This window comes from Zalophus californianus, chromosome 13, assembly GCF_009762305.2.
Source record: "Zalophus californianus isolate mZalCal1 chromosome 13, mZalCal1.pri.v2, whole genome shotgun sequence".
Lineage (NCBI taxonomy): Eukaryota > Metazoa > Chordata > Mammalia > Carnivora > Otariidae > Zalophus > Zalophus californianus.
This window is the reverse complement of record NC_045607.1, coordinates 31,111,218-31,132,210: the sequence shown is the minus strand read 5'-3', so window position 1 is coordinate 31,132,210 and position 20,993 is coordinate 31,111,218. Positions and strand designations below refer to the sequence as shown.

The 20,993-nt window shown below is 38.7% G+C and overlaps 2 protein-coding genes across 4 annotated transcripts in view; both read left to right on the top strand.

Annotated features, from left to right (window-relative positions):
- The window catches only part of TMEFF1 (transmembrane protein with EGF like and two follistatin like domains 1), a 79,787-nt gene extending 73,368 nt beyond the window's left edge, over positions 1-6,419 (top strand). Inside the window, exons 9-11 of one of the 3 annotated variants that reach the window (XM_027615563.2) lie at positions 1,245-1,403; positions 4,642-4,699; positions 5,297-6,419. In XM_027615563.2, coding sequence (XP_027471364.1) covers positions 1,245-1,403; positions 4,642-4,699; positions 5,297-5,308 — 229 coding nt within the window. In that variant the 3' untranslated portion in view covers positions 5,309-6,419. Of the gene's footprint in view, positions 1-1,244; positions 1,404-4,164; positions 4,212-4,641; positions 4,700-5,296 lie in introns of all 3 variants that reach the window. The other 2 variants (XM_027615564.2, XM_027615562.2) reach the window with 2 other exon arrangements.
- Positions 5,601-16,806, top strand: CAVIN4 (caveolae associated protein 4). The gene is made up of 3 exons (XM_027615567.2): positions 5,601-5,736; positions 6,887-7,342; positions 15,196-16,806. Exons 2-3 carry the CDS (start codon positions 6,935-6,937, stop codon positions 15,871-15,873), a joined length of 1,086 nt encoding a protein of 361 aa, XP_027471368.1. The 5' UTR covers positions 5,601-5,736; positions 6,887-6,934; the 3' UTR covers positions 15,874-16,806.
- The last annotated feature ends 4,187 nt before the right edge of the window (positions 16,807-20,993 follow it).

The window sequence follows — 20,993 nt, the reverse complement described above, 5'->3', positions numbered from 1 at the left end:
TTGTTTTCCTAAGAGTTTTATAGTTGTCGCTCTTATATTTAGAACTGTGATGCATTTTGAATTATTTTTTGTGTATGCTGTGAAGAAAAGATCCAGCTTCATTCTTTCACATGTGGATGTCCAGTTGTCTCAGTAGTTTTTGTTGAAGAGATTATTTTTTCTCATTGAATAGTCTTTAGCACCCTTGTTAAAAATCAGTTGACCATAGATATATGGGTATATTGCTGGGCTCTCAATTCCATTCCATGATCTATAAATCTACCTTACTACTTTTTTTTTTTTTTTGGTCTGCTGGTAAACTTAGAGCTCAATGTGAAACTTTCTGGCAGGTGTATAGGAATCTCAGGGATGAGATTAGTGGACTCACATCACCCCTGGCTTCCTATTTCCCTACTCCCGGGTTTCTTTATGTGTGCTCTATTAAAAAATCTTTTTTTGAAATGAAGTGTGGGATGTTAATAACTACGGTATCCTTACACTTCAGAGGTTTTATTATTCAGCTCTTACTGAAGGCTGGCTAATTTATACATTACACTTCTGTCAGCTAAAACATGTGAAATTTCTGTTAAATATCTTAAATGTTTCCCCCTGTCAAATTATTATTATCAGCTGATGTTGTTGTCTTTTTATTTACTTTTACTTGGAATTCAGATAATTTCTAAGATTAGCACCTACTTGGCTGCTTGGCTCTGTTTCTGTCATTAATAACTTATTTTTCTCCCTCCTCCCCACATCTTAAATGATTATATTTATGTATACTGAAAGTGTGTTGAATATAATTTGGTGCTATGTTCAGAGAACTGTAAATGTTTATACCTATTTATTCAGTCATCCCATTTCCAAGTACCTAGCCTAAGGAATAACACTAAATATAGAAATATGCACACTTAACAAATGTTTGCCCTACCTCATTCATAATCGTGGAAAATGGAAAATAACTGGTTTATGTCTTAGAGTGAGGGAATAGATGTTACCTATATTCTAGCCACTGAATGTACTAGTATGTACCTATTTTTAAAATAAAGGTAATAAAGACCATTCAGCAACTTAAAAATTAATGTCCTATAATGATAGATAAAAGAAGCACTATGCGAAATAGACGTATTGAATAGAGTTTAAGGAAATATGTAAATGACAATGGTTTTTCAATATAAATTTATCATTCTTATGTTTTTAATTTTAAAACCTAGAATTATTGAAATTTGCAATTCTCATAGGAATCTTTCTCGCCCCTCCCCTTTCAGATGTGAATCTGGTTATACTGGACAGCATTGTGAAAAGACGGACTTTAGTATTCTCTATGTTGTGCCAAGTAGGCAAAAGCTCACTCATGTTCTTATTGCAGCAATTATTGGAGCTGTACAGATTGCCATTATAGTAGCGATTGTCATGTGCATAACAAGGTAGGTAATGACCTAAGAAATACCAAACTTAAATTAGAGGTGGGTAAATAGCTGTTAAATTAAAGAAGAACCTTGAAGCACACTCAAAATCATAGGTGCTTTAAGTTCTCCAGTCTATTAGGAAAACAGTCCTAGGATCAGTTGCCTAAGGTTTCTATGTGGGTCTGACCTCTCCTTATCTTGCTTCTTTAGAATATGGGCAAGAACTCATTCTCAGGGTTACAGGTATAGCTGGGCTGCATGCAAATGGAGCATGAGAATATTCGGTAGCGTAAAGGAATTTAAGGATCTTAGAACTGCACTCGGGGATGATGATGGTAATAGCAGAAGGACCATGCCGAGGTTTTTAAAGCTCTGAGGAACTGGAAGGTGTTTTATACCCCAAGAATATACTTTATCCATAGTAAATATACTAAGAAAGGAAGAAACCAGAGATTAAAGAAAACTGCTTTTCTTATTATATCGTTGTCTTAACATTACTTCATTTTCTGGAATACAATCATAAGTCATCTCTAAAATTCTCCATCATAACTAAAACAATTGGCATTTATCATAACCAAACTCCAGATGAAAAGACATACTTGGATTACAGTGAGCATAAAATGGGTGTTTTCCAAACTGAGTGGAAATATATAATTCCAATTCTGGGCCCAAGAAAAGTCAAACTAAATCCAGTTCATATTGTCTTTCTGCTTCCCAGTGTCATGTCTTTTTTCTTGCATGGCTCTTCATACCTCCTTTAAGATTTGGTTCAGAAGTCCCATCAACATCATCTCTGCACTTTTCTGCATTATTCTGGGCAGAGGATCGGAGCATATCAAGTACAGATATTGGCAGGCCATAATGGATTTATGACTCTTCTCTCCAGGATCTGGCTAGAAGCCAGACCTTCAATACTCTCAGCCATCTGGAGCTGAAATGATAAATCTAGAAATTATAAAAAAAAAAATGTTCTCTGAGTAACAGGTACTTTTCATAAAATTTAGGTGCTGAAGTCAGTGGACTTTATTTTTATTTATTTAATTTTAAATTGGTAGCTTTTTTTTTTAAGATTTAATTTACTTATTTGAGAGAGAGAGACAGAGATAGTGAGAGAGAACAGGAGTGGGGAGGAGAGGGAGAAGCAGGCTCCCCACTGAGCAGGGAGCCTGATGTGGGGCTTGATCCCAGGACCCTGAGATCATGACCTGAGCTGAAGGCAGACACCGAACAAACTGAGCCATCCAGGTGCCCTGCCAGTGGCCTTTATTCCACAGAACAGATGATCTGCCCTTAGGCAAGACTACTGAGTATAAAATTGGGCAGTAGATGGGGCGCCTGGGTGGCTCAGTCATTAAACGTCTGCATTCGGCTCAGGTCATGGTCCCAGGGTCCTGGGATAGAGCCCCACATCGGGCTCCCTGCTCCGCAGGAAGCCTGCTTCTCCCTCTCCCACTCCCCCTGCTTGTGTTCCCTCTCTCGCTGTGTCTCTCTCTGTCAAATAAATAAAATCTTTAAAAAAAAAAATTGGGCAGTAGATTAAAATAGGGATGTAATGATTAAAAAATAATGACAACAGAAAGGGCAAATAGAAGAAATCCATGTAATAGTAGGGCCATTTAATATAGGTTTAGAAGTTAAGTAATTTGCCTGTGGTCATCCAACTAGTAAGTGGAAGTGCCTGGATTTGGATTCAGTGCTGCCTTATTTCCAAAGCATTCCTCTTTACACTGAACCTTCAAGAGGAAGGTCCATGTTGAGTCATCTCAGGAAATATATTTGCCAGGTATGACCATTGCATGGGAGCAAGGTTCAGACTTGGTTTTTGAACAGTCAGGGGAACGACTTGGTATGAATCATTTTTTCAGAGCGTTGATCTGAGTGTCATCTGCAGAATTTCACTGGAGGTCAGGGGAACCATATAGGACATTATTCGAGGAAAGCTGGAATGGAGTAATGAATTATATGGAGGGTGAGAGAAAGAAATAAGGTAAAGATGAGGGAGACTTTTGAGGCCCGGTGATAGTGTCATCTTTAAGAAGATCAAAGGATGGTTGAGTCAGCAGGAAGCAACTTTGAGTCAACCCCTTCCGTTCTAGAGAAGTAAGGAAACTTGAGGGCCTGGATGGGGGAAGCACCTTACTCAAGATCAGGGAGATAGTTAAGCCCTTTTACAAATCCTAATCCAGCCTTTTATCCTGCTCTTTGCTTCTGTTCTCAGTGTGCTATAATCTTCTAAATTCTAATTCTATTCTACTAAGTTAAAATTACCTGACAGATAGTTTTCAAGGGCGTGCCTTCTAACTGATATCCCATATCCATTCGCTACCTTCACAGACACTTTGAACATCACAGTGTTTTTGCAACCGTGTTACACTGTCTTCACTGCCCACCGTCTCTGTGACTGAAGGGCCGTCTCGCTGAATTTATCCTACATTTCTCCTTGCAGTCTGTCTTCTTACTGTTTTCTCCCCTCAAATGTTTTGCTTCATGAATTTAGAATATTATAATTATGTACTTGGACTTAGCTCCACTGAATTTTTAAGGAGTGCCTCTCCCACACAGTCCATTATGGGACAACTGTTCACTTATCCTGTGGTGGCTGTCCCATATGAGGAATCTCCCTTTAAAAGGATGTTCCCACTGACTCACGTATCAAGACTGCATGAGTAAAACTTTCTTCTTTTATGCTTGGAATCTTCTTTCATATTTTTACACTCTTAGTATGATAGAATAGCAGGGACCTCAAGCATTACCCTAGCCAAACCCCTTTTTTTTATAGATGACAAAACCATGGCCCCAGGGAGTTGGAACTCTTCCAACGTCATGGTGAGTTGGTGACGGTTAAAGAGGTTTGCTTGGCCTCTCAACCATGAAATGGAGATGATTCTATCACTGTTTCCCTCAGAGTGTTTTTAGTGAGGATTAGTGAGATAAAATTTATGAAATACAGTATATGAAATGAAAGTGTTACCATCAAAGCTTTTTAATAAGTCAAGCAAAGCAGTGCTTTTTGAAACTGAATTAAAAACATGGAACTTTAGGAGCACTCCTTGTTGCAAGACTTTCTTTCCATTAGATTATAAATTCCTTGCTGGCAGGGATCTTAGAGGTTGGTTCAATTTTTAATATTTCATATATGGGAAAAGGGTGTTGCACAGCTAGTTTTTAGCAGAGCCCGAACTCAAAATTACCAGATTTGATCCCAGTGCCTTTGTTCCACACTACATACCACAGCACTCGTGTGTTTGCATTCTAGTGGGCAGACACAAGAGCGGGTACAACACAATGAGATTTATACCACCATGGAGAAACAGGTACGGTAAAATGAGAGCAGAGTCAAGGACTATCCCTTATCCCCGGCGTGACAGTTCTGTATCGGGTTCTGTGGTTTGCTCAAGCAGGCTGTGGAACAACTTCTTTTGAGTCATTGTCTAAAATCACTAAGCATTTCCTATGTATTCATTCCTGTGCATGCACACTTCTTCTTAATTACTCCTTTATCCAAGCTGTTCTTGTCAGTTTGGGGGTGTCCTGATGCTCAGGAAAAGCACACAGGCCAGGATCCTTTCTACTGTCTGAGGTTTATGTGTTTATCAGTCACTGTGGCTAGGGAGTTGCCAGGTCAGAAGAAGGGTGGGGATTCCTCTCAGGGAGGCATATGCAGCAGTAGAGACCCAGGAGTGAGCTTTGCTTGTGCTCACACCTGCATCCCATACCTAACCCTCTCACCTCCCAGCTGTGTAGGGAAGACAGCAGTCTGACATGTTGGTCCTCAGCTTGTCTTATATCAAACAGCATCCTCTTGCCCAATATGGCTTTGTGTGTGAAACATGTATTACTTTGGAAACATTTGAAATCTCTTAAACAAAATGACCTTTTTCTTTTCTTTATTTTTTTTTTTAACTCAACAGAAAATGCCCTAAAAACAACAGAGGACGGCGACAGAAGCAAAATCTAGGTCATTTTACTTCAGATACATCATCCAGAATGGTTTAAACTGATGACTTTTATATGTACACTAACCATGTGATGTACATTTATTATGTCTTTTTTTAAAGAATGGAAATATTTATTTCAGAGGCCTTATTTTTGGACATTTTTAGTGTAGTACTGTTGGCTCGTATTTAGAATATTCAGCTACAACAGTTTTGGACTGTTTAGTAGTCTTTGTTTTATGTTTTTAAATACAGAAATTGATTTCACAAATTTATACCACATGGTAATTCTAAGACTTGTTCTTTACCCATGGAATGTAATATTTTTGCAAAGATGGACCACTTCACAAATGGTTATAAAGTCATACCCACTTCTTCCACAATGACCACAACAAATGACCAAGCATGAACTAAAGGTAAAGATGTTTACAGATTACTTTTCTTACAAAAAAAAAGATAAAAAAATCTAGAAGACACTGTGTTTAAATAGACATTTAAATGTTTTTGAGATTTAGTAACTGATTTTTTAGACACTGCCTATCGCATGAACTGTAAAGTTGTGTGTGTTAGATGTAAAATATTTATAAGTTGTATGGATTGGAATTTGATTATTCCTCTCTTTGAAAAAATAATTCTGATAATTTGGAAAAGTATCTGGTAGCAAAGATGGAACAGATCACTGGAAAGTAGATTTTTAGATATTGTGAAAATAGTCTGTTTAACAAACAGATTGGAATAAAGCCTTCTCTATCAGTTAAACTACTTTAATACACATTCGTTTTTAAGAAAATATTTGTTTTAACATAAATAAACAAAGTGTATCTGTGTTTGTGAATAAAATGCAAAAATGATTGTAAATGATTGGTGCTCTTAAGGTGAGCTTAAAAATTATCTAAGACCTCTATCCAAATTTGTCCTGTAGTAATAGCTGTATTAATAGATTGTTGGTGTTTAGAGATCTGAAGTGTGAGTAGAATGTATTCAGCTGTTTAACTTGTAGTTTAGATTATGCATGTAGAATTTAAGAATATGTTCAAAATTAAATATTAATTTTAATATTTGGTTTGGAAAAGCATGTTATAATATAATGTTTTCACTATATGGTCTCTGTTTTGGTGTGTTTATTTACCACATTCTTTGCTATTGATAAATCAGTACATTTAATATGTGACGTAAGTAGGAAAAGATTTCAGTTCAAAATTCCCTTTTGCTTTTGCAAATACTGCTTGAAATTATCTAAAGACAGAAGCTTTGCCCAACATGCAGCATTTGCTTTTCTGGTCATTTGGCTTCTAGGCTTAATATTAGTAACGTGGCAGCTTTGGGGAACTTTTTTTTTTTTTTTTTTAAAGCTTTCCTCTTCTCTCCACACAGACTTATTTGAGCCCATTAGTCAGTCGCCAAGCATGTTTGGAACAGTACCCAGTGCTCTACAAGGGTTCATGTTGCAGAACAGTCACGTGTGGGTATTTGTAGTTATAAATACTTGACCAGTCTCCAGGGGTGGGGTTTCCAACCCTTTAAACAACCCTGTTGCCTGTTACCAAGCTAACTTTTTACTCTTAGCGCCAGAACTGATTGTGGCGGGACATCTTTCACTGAGAAATAACTAAAATGGAACATAATGGGTCAGCTTCAAATGCTGATAAAATCCACCAGAATCGCCTGTCAAGCGTTACAGAAGATGAAGATCAAGACGCTGCTCTCACCATTGTGACCGTGCTGGACAAAGTAGCCACCATCGTGGACAGCGTGCAGGCGAGCCAGAAGAGACTAGAGGAAAGACACAGGGAAATGGGAAATGCCATAAAGTCCGTCCAGATTGACCTGTTGAAGCTTTCACAGTCACACAGCAATACAGTCTATGTCATTAACAAGTTGTTTGAGAAAACGCGAAAAGTCAGTGCTCACATTAAAGACGTGAAGGCCCGGGTAGAGAGGCAACAAATTCACGTGAAAAAAGTTGAATCCAAGCAAGAGGAAATAATGAAGAAGAACAAATTCCGTGTGGTAATATTCCAGGTAAGCTTACCACCTGCGTTTGGTCTGATTACTGCAAAATCTTAACATCCTTGAATTGCCAACCAGTCATATGAGAAGTTTCCGGCATCACATCCTAACTATTGTATATATTCATGGAGTGGAGTTCTTTATCAGCGAGAATCCCAGGATAAAGCCATTTCTGTGTTGACTAATGTGCTATCCTATCAGTATGTGGAGTTTCTCAACTATTTTGTGTAATAGGAACTGTGGATCATAGCTGAGGCTATTTCTTGCCTTTGAAACTTAATATTGGTAAGGCTCTTTCAGTATATTAGCCATCTCAGCATGGTGCCCTTTTGGAGACTGAGAATATTAGTTCTAGAAGAGATCTAAGAAGCCTCTGGTTTAAAACACCTCTTCGTTGTATAAAAAAGAAACCGAGGACCCATAGTCCCACAGTGTCGTTTTCCCCTTTATCATGGAGAGCCTGAAAAGCTCTAAACAGTAAAATGTAAACTCTTCGGAATATTATTTGTCTGTTGGAATTTTTACATGTGGTAATATGTAGGTTACAGAAAAACTGTTTCATAATGAATAATCAGGCAGGTGTTTTTATAGTTGTTATAGTTTTACAAATGTTGGAATCATAGAAGTAATTGCTTCTGTTTGATTTCAAAGTCTTTTGACTCCACTTAGTTAATATAGTTGTTTCAGTGTGGCATTGTGCATTGCGCTATGTTCCTATATTACTCTGCATTTGGCATTCATATTTTTTGAAATAGGAACACATCCATGGCAAAATGCATGGTATCTGTAATATATTTTAGGACTCTTACAAATCAAAAGGGAAAAGTTGAACTCTTCCCCCTGTGGTAGAAAAACAGGAAAGTCATGATCAGACTGTTCATAAAAGACAAAAGATCAGAATTCCATTTTTGCCTATTTAAGTATTTTCAGTTATTAAAACATATACTCAGAGTTTAAGGGTTAAAAAAAACAAGCACTTTCATATTCTGGTGGGAATATTAACTGGCACAACATTTCTGGAGGGAAGTTTTGGTGGTATGTTATTAAGAACCTTCACAAACCTTCACAAATGGCCCCAAAATTTCATGTCAAAGAATTTTTCTAAGCATAAAATCAGGAATGTGTGCAGGGATATTCACTGTATACACACACACACACACACACACACACACACACACACACACACACACACACACACACATTATCACAGTGTATTTTTAAAATGGATGGATACCCCTATGCATAGGAGAAAACCTTCGAAGAGTAAAAACAAAATGAAATGGGAACACAGTTGGATTATGTAGGCAGATATTTATAAGACATGAGGGATGTGGGCCATAATTCTCCACAGCATTGTCTACACTTTAAGTCTCCATTGTGCTCTGTTGACTGATAAAGTTACACTGGGATGGCAGAGTAGTATTTGGGATCTGTTTTTAAAAACCTGTTTTATTTAAGAAAAAGAGGCCAGTCCCAGGGTTAGTGTATATAATGGGGATCTAGATTTGGTACTAGAGAATGTAGGATCCATTCTTCAGTTCACCTTCCAGGGGCATTGGCAGGAATGGGTTATATTGCACCCTTCACTTGCATGGGGCATGCCAGGAAACATTCTTGGTATCTAGCATTTCTCCTGAGAACCTTTGTGCAAAGAGTGGACCAGGTACCAATCAAGATCTACAAAGGCTAGAGGAAAGAAGTTTCTGAAAAGTTCTAATCGACTCTTGTCTATAGACATAATTTTTGTTTTTTGTTTTACAGTTAAGATTGTTTTCTATATTCACCTATTTATTCCCTGAAACTTGCTTTTTTTTTTCTGCGTTTCTGTAATGAGTTGAATAAGTAGAAGATAGTATGAAAAAGCTACTGAGAGGCGCTAATTTAAGTCAAATCTTGTTCTTTGTAAGATACAATGCTGTGAAGGTTCTATGAAATTAGGTGGTTGAGGGAGCAGTAAGTTTGTCTATAAGCAGCTGCTGTCTTTTATAACCGTAGAGCTTGTAGAGAAAAGATGAAGGCAAATAACAATGGATTTGATGATTCATGAGCTGTTAGAACACTGTACAGTGTGCACATGGTTATGTTTAGTTAAAATTCATTCTTATACTTCATTCTCATAGTTAATATGTATAAGTGGTTATACTGAGATCACCTGTCCTACTAAAATTAACTTGAAGCTGGAGTAATTCAGCTGTAGTATACTTTCATTTCCACTTGGTTTTTCCTCAAAAATTTTTCCCTGGATACATCTTTTCGGGGCAGTCTTTATTCGCATTTTATCTCCCACAGGAACTTTCACCTAATCCTGGACATTGGCATTAAAAAAAATTATCTGCTCTTTTTCATACAATTATGATTTCTCTTTGAACATACTTTCACCTTAATGACCTTCTCATGAGAGCCAGCAGTCATACCATCTCTTCTAGCAATTTTGCTTACAAACCACATGCCTGCAGTTACCAAATGAGATGTTTGGCCATTCTCTAATGATAAGCCTTGGACTTCTCTATATTCAAAAGTCCCCTAGCTAGGTTACTTTGATACTCAATAAGAGCCACTTTACTCTGACTATAGTACTCGCTTTGTTACAAAAATTGTTTTACCTGGACTTTTACATAAAAAGATATGTAATAAGGGGCGCCTGGGTGGCTCAGTTGGTTAAGTGTCTGCCTTTGGCTCAGGTCATGAACTCAGGGTCCTGGGATTGAGCCCCTGGTTGGGCTCCCTGCTCAGCGGGGAGTCTGCTTCTCCTACTCCCTTCCTCACAACTTGTGTTCTCTCTCTCAAATAAATAAGTAAAATCTTTAAAAAAGATATATAATAATTATTTGAAAATCAACTGTAACTCAACCCCATAATCTTCAATTATTATTACAGTATATTCATTAACTCATGGTATCTCTGACTCAGTAAGAATTGCAACAAAGAGATCCATGTAACAAGTACTTTCTCTGACTACCTTTGTTTTGTTTTTAAGTGTGATTTTGTATAATTCATGCAATTGAAAAAAAGGGTATATGATTCCTGAGTTAAGCTATGTCTTATTCCTTCATAGCGAGATTGTGAGGGTTTCCCCCCTACTAAGCAGTAATTATTCTTTGGCTCCTTCTTATTCTAATTATACCTTCTCAGGCCATACCAGCCCACTTGGTGTTGCTGAAGCTACTCCCTGTAGCAGGTGTCAGGAAAGGAGAGGAATAATTTTGCTGCTTCTCACTGATTCATCAGAGAGTTATGAGACGCCCACCTGCCTTTTCTTCTTTCTTAAGCTGCTAGACTCTCCAATCCTGTAGCCAAAGAATTTAATTTTAAGCAAGTATCCAAAGAAATAAGGTTCCAAGGATCTTCTTGACTGTCAGGCTGATGGGTTTTGGAATAAACCTATTTCTTACATATTAATTTTTTTGATTGAACAGATTTCATCTGGATCTCAAATAGGAGCATAGTTTCTTTTAGAAATTTTAACTCATGGGTTCCCTTAAAAAAAAATCTCATCATCCTTAAAGTTTTGCCTGTTTAGTTTTGGAAATAATCCCTAAATATTTGGGTTTCTTTAGCAGCTGTGTTTCTGGGCCGGTTTGCAAGGGTCTCCAGTGTCTGCCTTGTTCCCAAATCAAATTCTCATCCTTATCCTTTGACACATCTGATGTAGTTGGTCTCTCCCTCTCTTCTTGAAACTTCTTTTTCCTTGGCTTTGGGGGTGCTGCTCTCTTGGATTTCCTTCTGCTTCGCTGCCGATATTTCTCCTTTTTGGTTCTTTCTCATCTCTTCCTTTTTATCTACAGGTTCAAAATCCATTTATCTGTCTAAACCCCAAAATCCAAAAATTTCTAAAAAAAGTTTCCATAACATACTGGGTAGCAAGACCTAGGGTTGACCTGAACCCATTTGGTGACAAAACTGATCAGAAATAGCACAAGGCTGTTTATACTCTTTATCCTACCTTAGAGTGAATATTCATAATTATTTCACAGAATTGTTTCTTCCCAAGGTCTGACTGGAAATGTAGCGTAATATATTTTTTCCCCAAATCTGAATATTCTGAATTCTGAAATTTACCTTGGCCCCAAGAAGTTTGGATAACATTGAGTGTTGACCCATTCACTCAGTCTCTTAGGAGTCTCCTTCATCTGGTTTCATGATTTTTAGTTCTTGACATTAATGATTCCTAAAGTTATATCTCTAGTCCAGACCTCTTTCCTGAATTCCAGGCTTGTATACCCAGCTGCCTACTTGACATCTTGGATCCCAACCTTACCCTCCAGTCTCTTCATCGTGCTTTCTTCCCCATGTCAGTTAATGGGAAATCCATCCTTCTGCTGCTCAGGTCATGTACTTGAAAATCGTCCTTGACTCTGATACTCCACATACAAATCTAGCAGTAAGTCCTGTTAGCGCCTACCTTCCCAGGAGATCTGGAATCAGACTGCTGCTCATCATGGTCTCTACCAGCATCTTCATGCATCTCTCATCTGACTTACCTCAGGGGTTTCCAGGCACTCTCCTTGCTTCTTATCTCACCCCCTAGGGCCTGTTTTCACCAGAGTGATCCTTTTACAGCATGGGTCAAATCATGTCACTATTCTCAAAACTTTTAAAAGGGCTTCCTATTAGGGGCGCCAGTTTAGTGAAAAGAATTTTCATTATAAAAATATGGAAGCAGGGGCGTCCAGGTGGCTCAGTCGGTTAAGTGTCTGCCGTCTGCTTAAGCCATGGTTCTTATTATTGGATACAGAACCCTACATGAGCCTGCCCTCCCACTACCTCTCTCAACCTCTTTCCTCCTCTTCTTGCCCCTTGATCTCTCTGCTCCTGCCATACTGCCTTCCTTGCCCATTTTGGTTTTCCTCCCAAATATATGCATTACCTTCTGGTCTAGGCCAGGATGTCATCTTATCAGTGAGGACTTTCTAAGCATCTTCCTTAGTCACTGCATATCCCCCTTCCCTACTTTATATTTCACCTTAGCATTTACCACCATTCAACAGACTATATATTTAACTTGTTTATTTCTCTCTCTTCAAGAATATAAGCTCTTTTACTCTTTTCTTCTCAGGAGGTTCTCACTTCCTAGAACATTGGTGCTTGCTAGGTGCTTAGAAACTGTTGAACAAAGGTTTATATCCTATTTGATTGAACAGTCATTTATTGAGGATAACTACTATGTACAAGGCTCTCTGATAGATACTGGGTGTAAAACATAGGACACATCTCTGCTTTCATCAAACCTATTATTTAGTGAAGGCCTCAGTATATAAATGAATAGACTTCAAATTCAATTCAAACAGTGATTAAGTATTCTAAGTAGAGGTGTGTACATGTCATTCTGGTGTAAATTGGAGAAAGAATTAGCTTCTTGGGGGGAAGTTGGGGACATTTGAATTGATTCTTGAAGATTTTGTTGACAGAGCTGAAAAGGGGTGAAAGGCATTAAAAGAAGCAAAAAAAAAAAGTAGTAAAAAATATACAAAGACATAGAGAGATGAAAACACTGTGTTTGAGGAGCAGAGAGTGGTTGTGTGTTGCTGGACTAGAAAGTAGGTTTAGCTCAAACTGAAGAGCCTTCTAATCATATTAAAGAACTGACTCTCTCCTGTGAATATTGATGAGTTCCCAAAAGTTTTAAAGTAGAAAAAGGATGTGATCAGAGCTATGCTTTAGAAAGTTTTCCCAGGTTTTGATTTGAATTTCCCTGATGGCTAATGATGATGAACATTTTTTCATGTGTCTGTTAGCCATTTGCATGTCTTCTCTGGAGAAATGTCTGTTCATGTCTGCCCATTTTTTGACTTGATTATTTGTTTTTTGGGTGTTGAGTTTGAGAAGCTCTTTATAGATCTTGGATACCAGCCCTTTATCTGTAGTGTCATTTGCAAATATCTTCTCCCATTCTGTGGGTTGCCTCTTTGTTTTGTTGACTGTTTCCTTTGCTGTGCAGAAGCTTTTTATCTTGATGAAGTCGCAAAAGTTCATTTTTGCTTTTGTTTCACTAGCCTTTGGAGATGTATCTTGAAAGAAGTTGCAGTGGCCGATGTCAAAGAGGTTACTGCCTATGTTCTCTAGGATTTTGATGGATTCCTGTCTCACATTGAGGTCTTTCATCCATTTTGAGTTTATCTTTGTGTATGGTGTTAGAGAATGGTCGAGTTTCATTCTTCTGTATATAGCTGTCCAATTTTCCCAGCACCATTTATTGAAGAGACTGTCCTTTTTCCATTGGATATTCTTTCCTGGTTTGTCGAAGATTAGTTAACCATAGAGTTGAGGGTCCATTTCTGGGTTCTCTATTCTGTTCCATTGATCTATGTGCCTATTTTTGTGCCAGTACCATGCTGTCTTGGTGATCACAGCTTTGTAATATAGCTTGAAATCAGGCAGTGTGATGCCCCCAGCTTTGGTTTTCTTTTTCAACATTTCCTTGGTGATTCGGGTCTTTTCTGATTCCATACAAATTTTAGGATTGTTTGTTCCAGCACTTTGAAAAATGCCCTTGGTATTTTGATCAGGATGGCATTGAAGGTATAGATTGCTCTGGGTAGCATAGACATTTTAACAATGTGTATTCTTCCGATCCATGAGCATGGAATGTTTTTCCATCTTTTTGTGTCTTCAATTTTCTTCATAAATGTTCTGTAGTTTCTAGAGTATAGATCCTTCACCTCTTTGGTTAGGTTTATTCCAAGGTATCTTAAGGTTTTTGGTGCTATTGTAAATGGAATCGATTCCCCGATTTCTCTTTCTATAGTTACATTGTTAGTGTATAGGAAAGCAACTGATTTCTGTGCATTGATTTTGTATCCTGCCACATTACTGAATTGCTGCATGAGTTCTAGTGTTTTGGGGGTGGAGTACTTAGGTGATGCTTTGGAGGTAGACGAATTATTGCAAAAGTTCAGGCTTGAGATGACAGAGACCTGAATTATGACATTGGTAGAGGCAAGAAAGAAGGAGGAGGGGCAGGAGTTATTAAGCAGTGTTATCGATGGTGCTTGGTGACCTGTTGGATATGGGATGAGAAGGAGAGGAAATAGTTGGGTTGAAAATTCTGAGATTTCTCTTTGGGTGGCACCTAGAGGGCGGTTGGTGCTGAGAGGCCCAGGAAAAGAAGCAGCTGTGGAGAGGATGCTGTGTGGACCTTAATTTTTGGACATTTAAAAAAAAATTTTATTTGTTTATTTTTATTTTTATTTATTTAATTAATTTATTTTTAAGTAGGCTCCATGTCCATCATAGAGCCCAATGCAGGGCTTGAACTCATGACCCTGAGATCAAGATCTGAGCTGAGGGGTGCCTGAGTGGCTCAGTCAGTTAAGCATCTGCTTTCAGTTCAGGTCATGATCCCGGGGTCTTGGGATCGAGCCCCGTGCTTCTCCTTCTTCCCCTGCCTCTCCCCCTGCTTGTGCTCTCTAGCTCTCTCTCACTTGCTCTCTCAAGTAAATAAATAACATCTTTAAAAAAAAAAAAGACCTGAGCTGAAACCAAGAGTCGGACACTTAACTGTCCGAGGCACCCAGGTGCTCCTGGACATGTTAAGTTTGACATGTTAAGTTTGAGGTGTCTCTGTTACAGGGAGGTAACATCTGTCTGTCATTTAGAATTGTGTCTTCATCTTAGGAGAAGGGGAGAGGTGAAGATAAAAATTGGTGAGTTTGCTTAGCATTGGATCTGAAAGCGGAGGAGTGGAACAGGTTGCTCCAATTGAGCTTGGGAAATGAAGCAATGAGGGACAAGGAGAGAGAAACCCTGAGAAAAACCAACAGTTAAGGAGCAGACAGAGGGTGCACAGCCCATGGAGGAGATGGAAAAGTCATGGCCAGAAAGTAAAAGAACTGGTATCTAATGTGCTTTCTTTTTCTGTCCTTCAGGAGGAGACTCGGTGTCCGACATCCCTGTCTATTGTTAAAGACAGAAGCCTAACTGAGAATCAGGAGACCGATGATGATGTCTTTGACCCTCCAATAGATCTGTCTTCAGATGAAGAATATTATGTCGAAGAAAGCAGATCTGCCAGGCTTAGAAAGTCAGGCAGGGAGCGCATTGATAATATCAAAAAGGCATTTTCCAAAGAAAACATGCAGAAGACACGGCAGAATTTTGACAAGAAAGTGAACAGAATTAGAACAAGAATAGTGACCCCAGAGAGGAGAGAAAGGCTAAGGCAGTCGGGAGAAAGGTTAAGGCAGTCGGGAGAGAGGCTGAAACAGTCAGGGGAAAGGTTTAAGAAATCCATTTCTAACGCAGCTCCCTCAAGGGAAGCTTTTAAGATGCGTAGCCTTCGGAAAGCTAAAGACCAAACTATGGCTGAAGATGCGGAGGAGGTCAGGGAGATGGGTGTGGACATCATTGCCAGGAGCGAGTCTCTGGGCCCCATCAGTGAGCTCTACACTGATGAGCTCAGTGAAACAGACCACAGGGAGGCCAGGGCGGTGTATCCTCCCATAGAAGGAGGAGAGATCCCCACCCCTGAGCCTTTAAAAGTTACTTTTAAACCCCAGGTGAAAGTGGAGGATGATGAATCTGTTTTGCTAGATTTAAAGCAATAATCATAAAGAGGAACTAAGCATAATATAAGTATAAATCTCTTAAATCACAAGCTTCTTGTTTAGTCATTTACATTTATAAAATAGTTATTTACATTTGTTCGTAGGAAAACATGAATGATATGGCTGGTTTCATTTCTGATGTTTAAAATCTTAAAGATAACACAAGTATTCTATACATTTCCTTATAACTTCCTTGGAAATTCCTTTTTCTCCCCTGGGCTTATATGATTCTATCAGCTTTCTAAGTCATTCTTATGGCAGCTGTGGATTTTTAAGTTCTTTTCTCTTGCCCAGCAGGAAAGCAGTTTCTTAGGGAGGGCCAGTTAGGTGTTTGGTGTCTAAAACATATGAAGGGCAAATTTGTAGCCATCATTTGCAAGTGAACTCTCAAATTTGGTCTAGATGGGTGTTGTGGCCAAGCTCAAAGGGGAATTACCCATGTGTGGATTATGTCATCCATATGTTCAAATAGATTAGTCAATTCATTAGTCAAATAGATTCATTAGGTGTAGTCACACATCTTTTTGATGCTTTTGTGTAAAAAATAGGAAGTTCTGCACTTGAGCATTTGGTTCTGGCATTATAGCTTTGCTTATACCAAGCCACTTGGCAGATCACCTGCTAGTAAACTCATCAGTAAAATGGAGAGGGTTTATCTATCCCATCTCGGAGGACTGTTGTGAAGGCCAAAGGAAATGTTACACATTCTGGGGAAACAGCACATCCAGAGGAAAACAAACCCCACTGGTTCCTCAGGAACAGAATTGAAATAATTATACCTTCTGAAAAAGACTTGAGCGCCAAGCATTGAAGACCTAGGTTGGACAGAAGCTAAAGTTGGTCTTCAGAAGCCTTTTCACAGAATAAGGAATGAGAAATAAATGTTCGACATTTTTTTTTGTCAAAGATTAAAATCCAACCTTGGGTAGGGTCTTAAAATGTTTCCTGGAAACTCCTTTTCTAATTTTCTTTTGATTTAGAGCTATAGTAGACTAGAGCCATCTTTGAGCTGCATGAAGCGTAAAACTAAGTGTGTCTTCAAGAGGACTTTCTAAAGTCTTTCCTGATGCAGTGGGTTTGGAAATGACCTCATGTTTCTGTTTTCCAGAGCGAACCCCTCAGGGCCTGTCTGTCCAAAACAGTGATCATAGGAATTCATTGTAGCTGGTTTGGGAGGAAGCCAGACTCCACTTAACGATTAGCTTTAGATCTAGCCAATCTGGACCAATCTCTTCGAATGAGAGAAATGGTCATACTGGTTCTGCACTTCTGGTATGTTTAAATCTTCTGGTTTTATAATGGGGAAGAAATGATGGAATTGTTGAATTTGAAGAGTTTAGACAGGCAGCTTTCAGAAGAATTTGGGGTGCTCCTGTAGTAGTTAAAATTTATAATAAATATACACAGATAGAGACAGACACACACATATCAGCTTTAAAGTATTTGATTACCCAGATATTTGGGTTTGGGAGTTTAATTCAACATCATTCCCTCTTCATTCTGCAAGAATACATAAAGTCATGAATTGTGCATCTCAATTATCTTTTTATATTGAAAACTAAAGTGTTTACAACAGTCTTTGGAAAGAACAATTTAAAAAAATTTTTGTAGTTTAGAAAGCTTGGATGCCTCGTCACATATTTCCTTAAACCATAATAAATTTGAATTTTAAAAGGATAATATTATAAAGTTTGATGTTGGTATCCTATTTGTAAATATTTTCTCTAATCAAATAACATGGCATGAATTTGATATAGTAACCCTTCTCATAATAGATATGTTTCTAAGTTAAGAAGAATATAAGAAGTTGTAAGCTTTTTCTTTTTTCTATCCCTACGCAGAGTAAATGTCAATTGGGCTAAAATATTTTTCTGTAAATATTACTGTCAAGGAATTTTTGTAAGGTTTGTTTGCTTACTGACCTATTATATCACCAGACTTGACATTATGGAACGTTTCCCATATAGATAGATCTGAATTTTGATGTGGAAAGCATTATAACCTGGTCAGCTTTTCATCCTGATAGACTTTGTACACCCCAGAAACACAATTGAATGTTACCAGAGTTTCACTGAAACCTTATACTGCTTTCTTGGTACTAGGATTTTTCCCTTCATATTGCTTCTGTCTCTTGACATTTTCCACCATATTTAGGGTATTTCTCGATTCTCCATTCATAATTTTTTCCCTTTCACCCTGTTTTCTTGATGAGTGTCTATTTATTATAGGCTGTAAAATCACACATCGCCATTTAATGCAAAGAATATTCTTGTCAAGGTCCCTTAGTTCAGAAGTTTCAGACAACACAGAACAGACTTTCTGATTCTCAACAATTTATTCAATAAAAACATGAGCAGGATTTATCTTTTTTTCCTTTTATGGGGCAAAATCGTGCAACATCCATAGACACCAACGGCAGGGAGCCTCGGTGGTGTAGTTCTGTCTTCTACTCATGGCAGATCCAGGGGCTTTCCTCTGAGAGTTTATGGTGGCCTGGTTCTGGCTTGTTCGTTAAAACAGGCCAAATGTACAGTAGTGATGAGAGGAGCATGAAAATTCAGCTTGCTGGGAATGTGTTGGGGGTGTGTGTGTGTGTGTGTGTGTGTGTGTGTGTGTGTGTGATCTCCTTTCGACAAGTTTTCATAAATTAAAAATACAAACTGAAATACAATATTTTCATTTTGACTTCATTCTTTGCCTTTTATGCACATTTAACGGTTTGGTTTAGAACGAAGCCTGAAGTTCATTGTCACTCTTACCAGGTAAAGAGCATGGGTTCTGTTACATAAAATATTTCACAGAATCATTGTTAGCTGTACAATTCCATTCCAGGCCCAAATTACTGAGCCTTTTTTTTTTTCCTGAGACATATTTTCTACAGCTTCTTTTATTGAATCTTACTAAAAAAAATTATAGTTTACATTCCCAAAATAAATTGCTCTGGCATATTTGAGTCAAGACTATGGGGAATGATGACTATGGTCTTATCCTCAATTCTATTTGAATTTTGGGCATGCTATTACCTAGTTTGAAAGTGAATGAAAAATGAAGAAGCCTTAGTGCTGAATTTTGTATATGATTCTTGAGACCAACTACCTCTGAGTTATGTGATGCATGAGGATTTGTAGCTGTCCTTACCAGGTCAGAATTTTTCAGTGTATTTCATAGGTAGATAGGGGACCTAGGATAAGTACCTCTTCACTGTGAGTCTACTAGGATATCCAAGGATCCCTGAGAGGATGGAGTGAAGTGGTAGAATGTACTCAGGCTTTGAATTTACTTTGTGCATTTTTTTTAAAGATTTTTATTTATTTATTTGACAGCACAAGTAGGCAGAGCGGCAGGCAGAGGGAGAGGGAGAAGCAGGTTCCCTGCCGAGCAGGGAGCACGATACGGGGCACGATCACGACCTGAGCCGAAGGCAGACGCTTAACAGACTGAGCCATCCAGGCGCCCCCTTTGTTCATCTTTTTAAAATCAGCTATGCTTGTCTAGCCTCTCCCCTCCCCCAACCGCTCTGCCTCTTGATGCCTTTGCTTATGCCATTTGTCTCCCTGTCATTCTGGGTGATGACTTTCAAGTTCAGTGATAATGTCAATTTCCTCATTTTAGCTTTCTTTGGTCACCTCCCACCCCTCAGGAAGGGTATGCTTAATTACTCCGTATATTCAATATATACAGCACATTTATATGCCAGCTTCTATGTCAGGCACTGAGGATTCAAAGATGAATAGAACACAGTCTGTGTCTCCCCCTCTCCTCCACTTTCCCAATCCTTATCCTGGGCTTACAGTGTTCTGGGAGACAGTCAAGCAAAAATTCAGCAACGTGAGTAGTGCTGTGTATAAGATGATGGAACTGTAGGAATGGAAGATGCTTTGTATAGAATTCTGATCATACATCTTTTGTAGCACTTACATTGTATTCTAGTTTATTTGTTTAACTGCCTTCTAGACTAGACTATGCTTCTCAAGGGCAGGAATTGTATTTTATTCCTCTTTGGGTCACCAGCACTTGGGGGAGCCTCCCATGTGCTAGCTATCATTAAATATCATGAAGGACATGGTTCTTGCAGTTAAGGATTTCTTCCCCTGGTGGAGGAGTTAGGTAGCCCAATATTGGTTTATTTTATTTTATTTTTTATTGTTATGTTAATCACCATACATTACATCATTAGTTTTTGAGGTAGTGTTCCATGATTCATTGTTTGCGTATAACACCCAGTGCTCCATTCAATACGTGCCCTCTTTAATACCCATCACCAGGCTAACCCATCCCCCACCCCCCTCCCCTCTAGAACCCTCAGTTTGTTTCTCAGAGTCCACAGTCTCTCATGGTTCATCTTGCCCTCCGATTCCCCCCCCTTCATTTTACCCTTCCTACTATCTTTTTTTTTTTTTTAACGTATAATGTATTATTTGTTTCAGAGGTACAGGTCTGTGATTCATCAGTCTAACACAATTCACAGTGCTCACCGTAGCATATACCCTCCCCAATGTCTATCACCAATATTGTTTTGATAGGAGCCTCAGATTTAAGAAAGGATGATGGGACCACGGAGGAAAAGAATCTAACAAGTGGGCTAGGGGCTGCCAGGGAAAGCTAGAGAAAATGATGCTTCAGTTGCCATTTGAAGACTAATGAAGAGTCAGCTAAATAACAGAATTCAAGGCAAGATTCAGCTATGGAGGTTGTGTGAAGGTGTTTTGGGTTTTATGTCAAAGGCCACAGAGAGCCATTGAGGGATTTTAAGCCATGAAGTGCCATGATTTGTTTACAAAAGGATGCTCTTATTACCATACCAGAGGCAGGGAGACCAGTTACTAGGGCCTTTATGTTTTCCTAGATGAGAGAGTAGCACCTGCCCTATAGCATTAACAGAACTGTGAACGGGGGTGGGGGGGAGTGGGGGGGCGCCTGGGTGGCTCAGTCATTAAGCGTCTGCCTTCGGCTCAGGTCATGGTCCCAGGGTCCTGGGATCGAGCCCCACGTTGGGCTCCCTGCTCAGCGGGAAGCCTGCTTCTCCCTCTCCCACTTCCCCTGCTTGTGTACCCTCTCTCACTGTCTCTCTCTCTGTGTCAAATAAATAAAATCTTAAAAAAAAAACAGAACTGTGAACG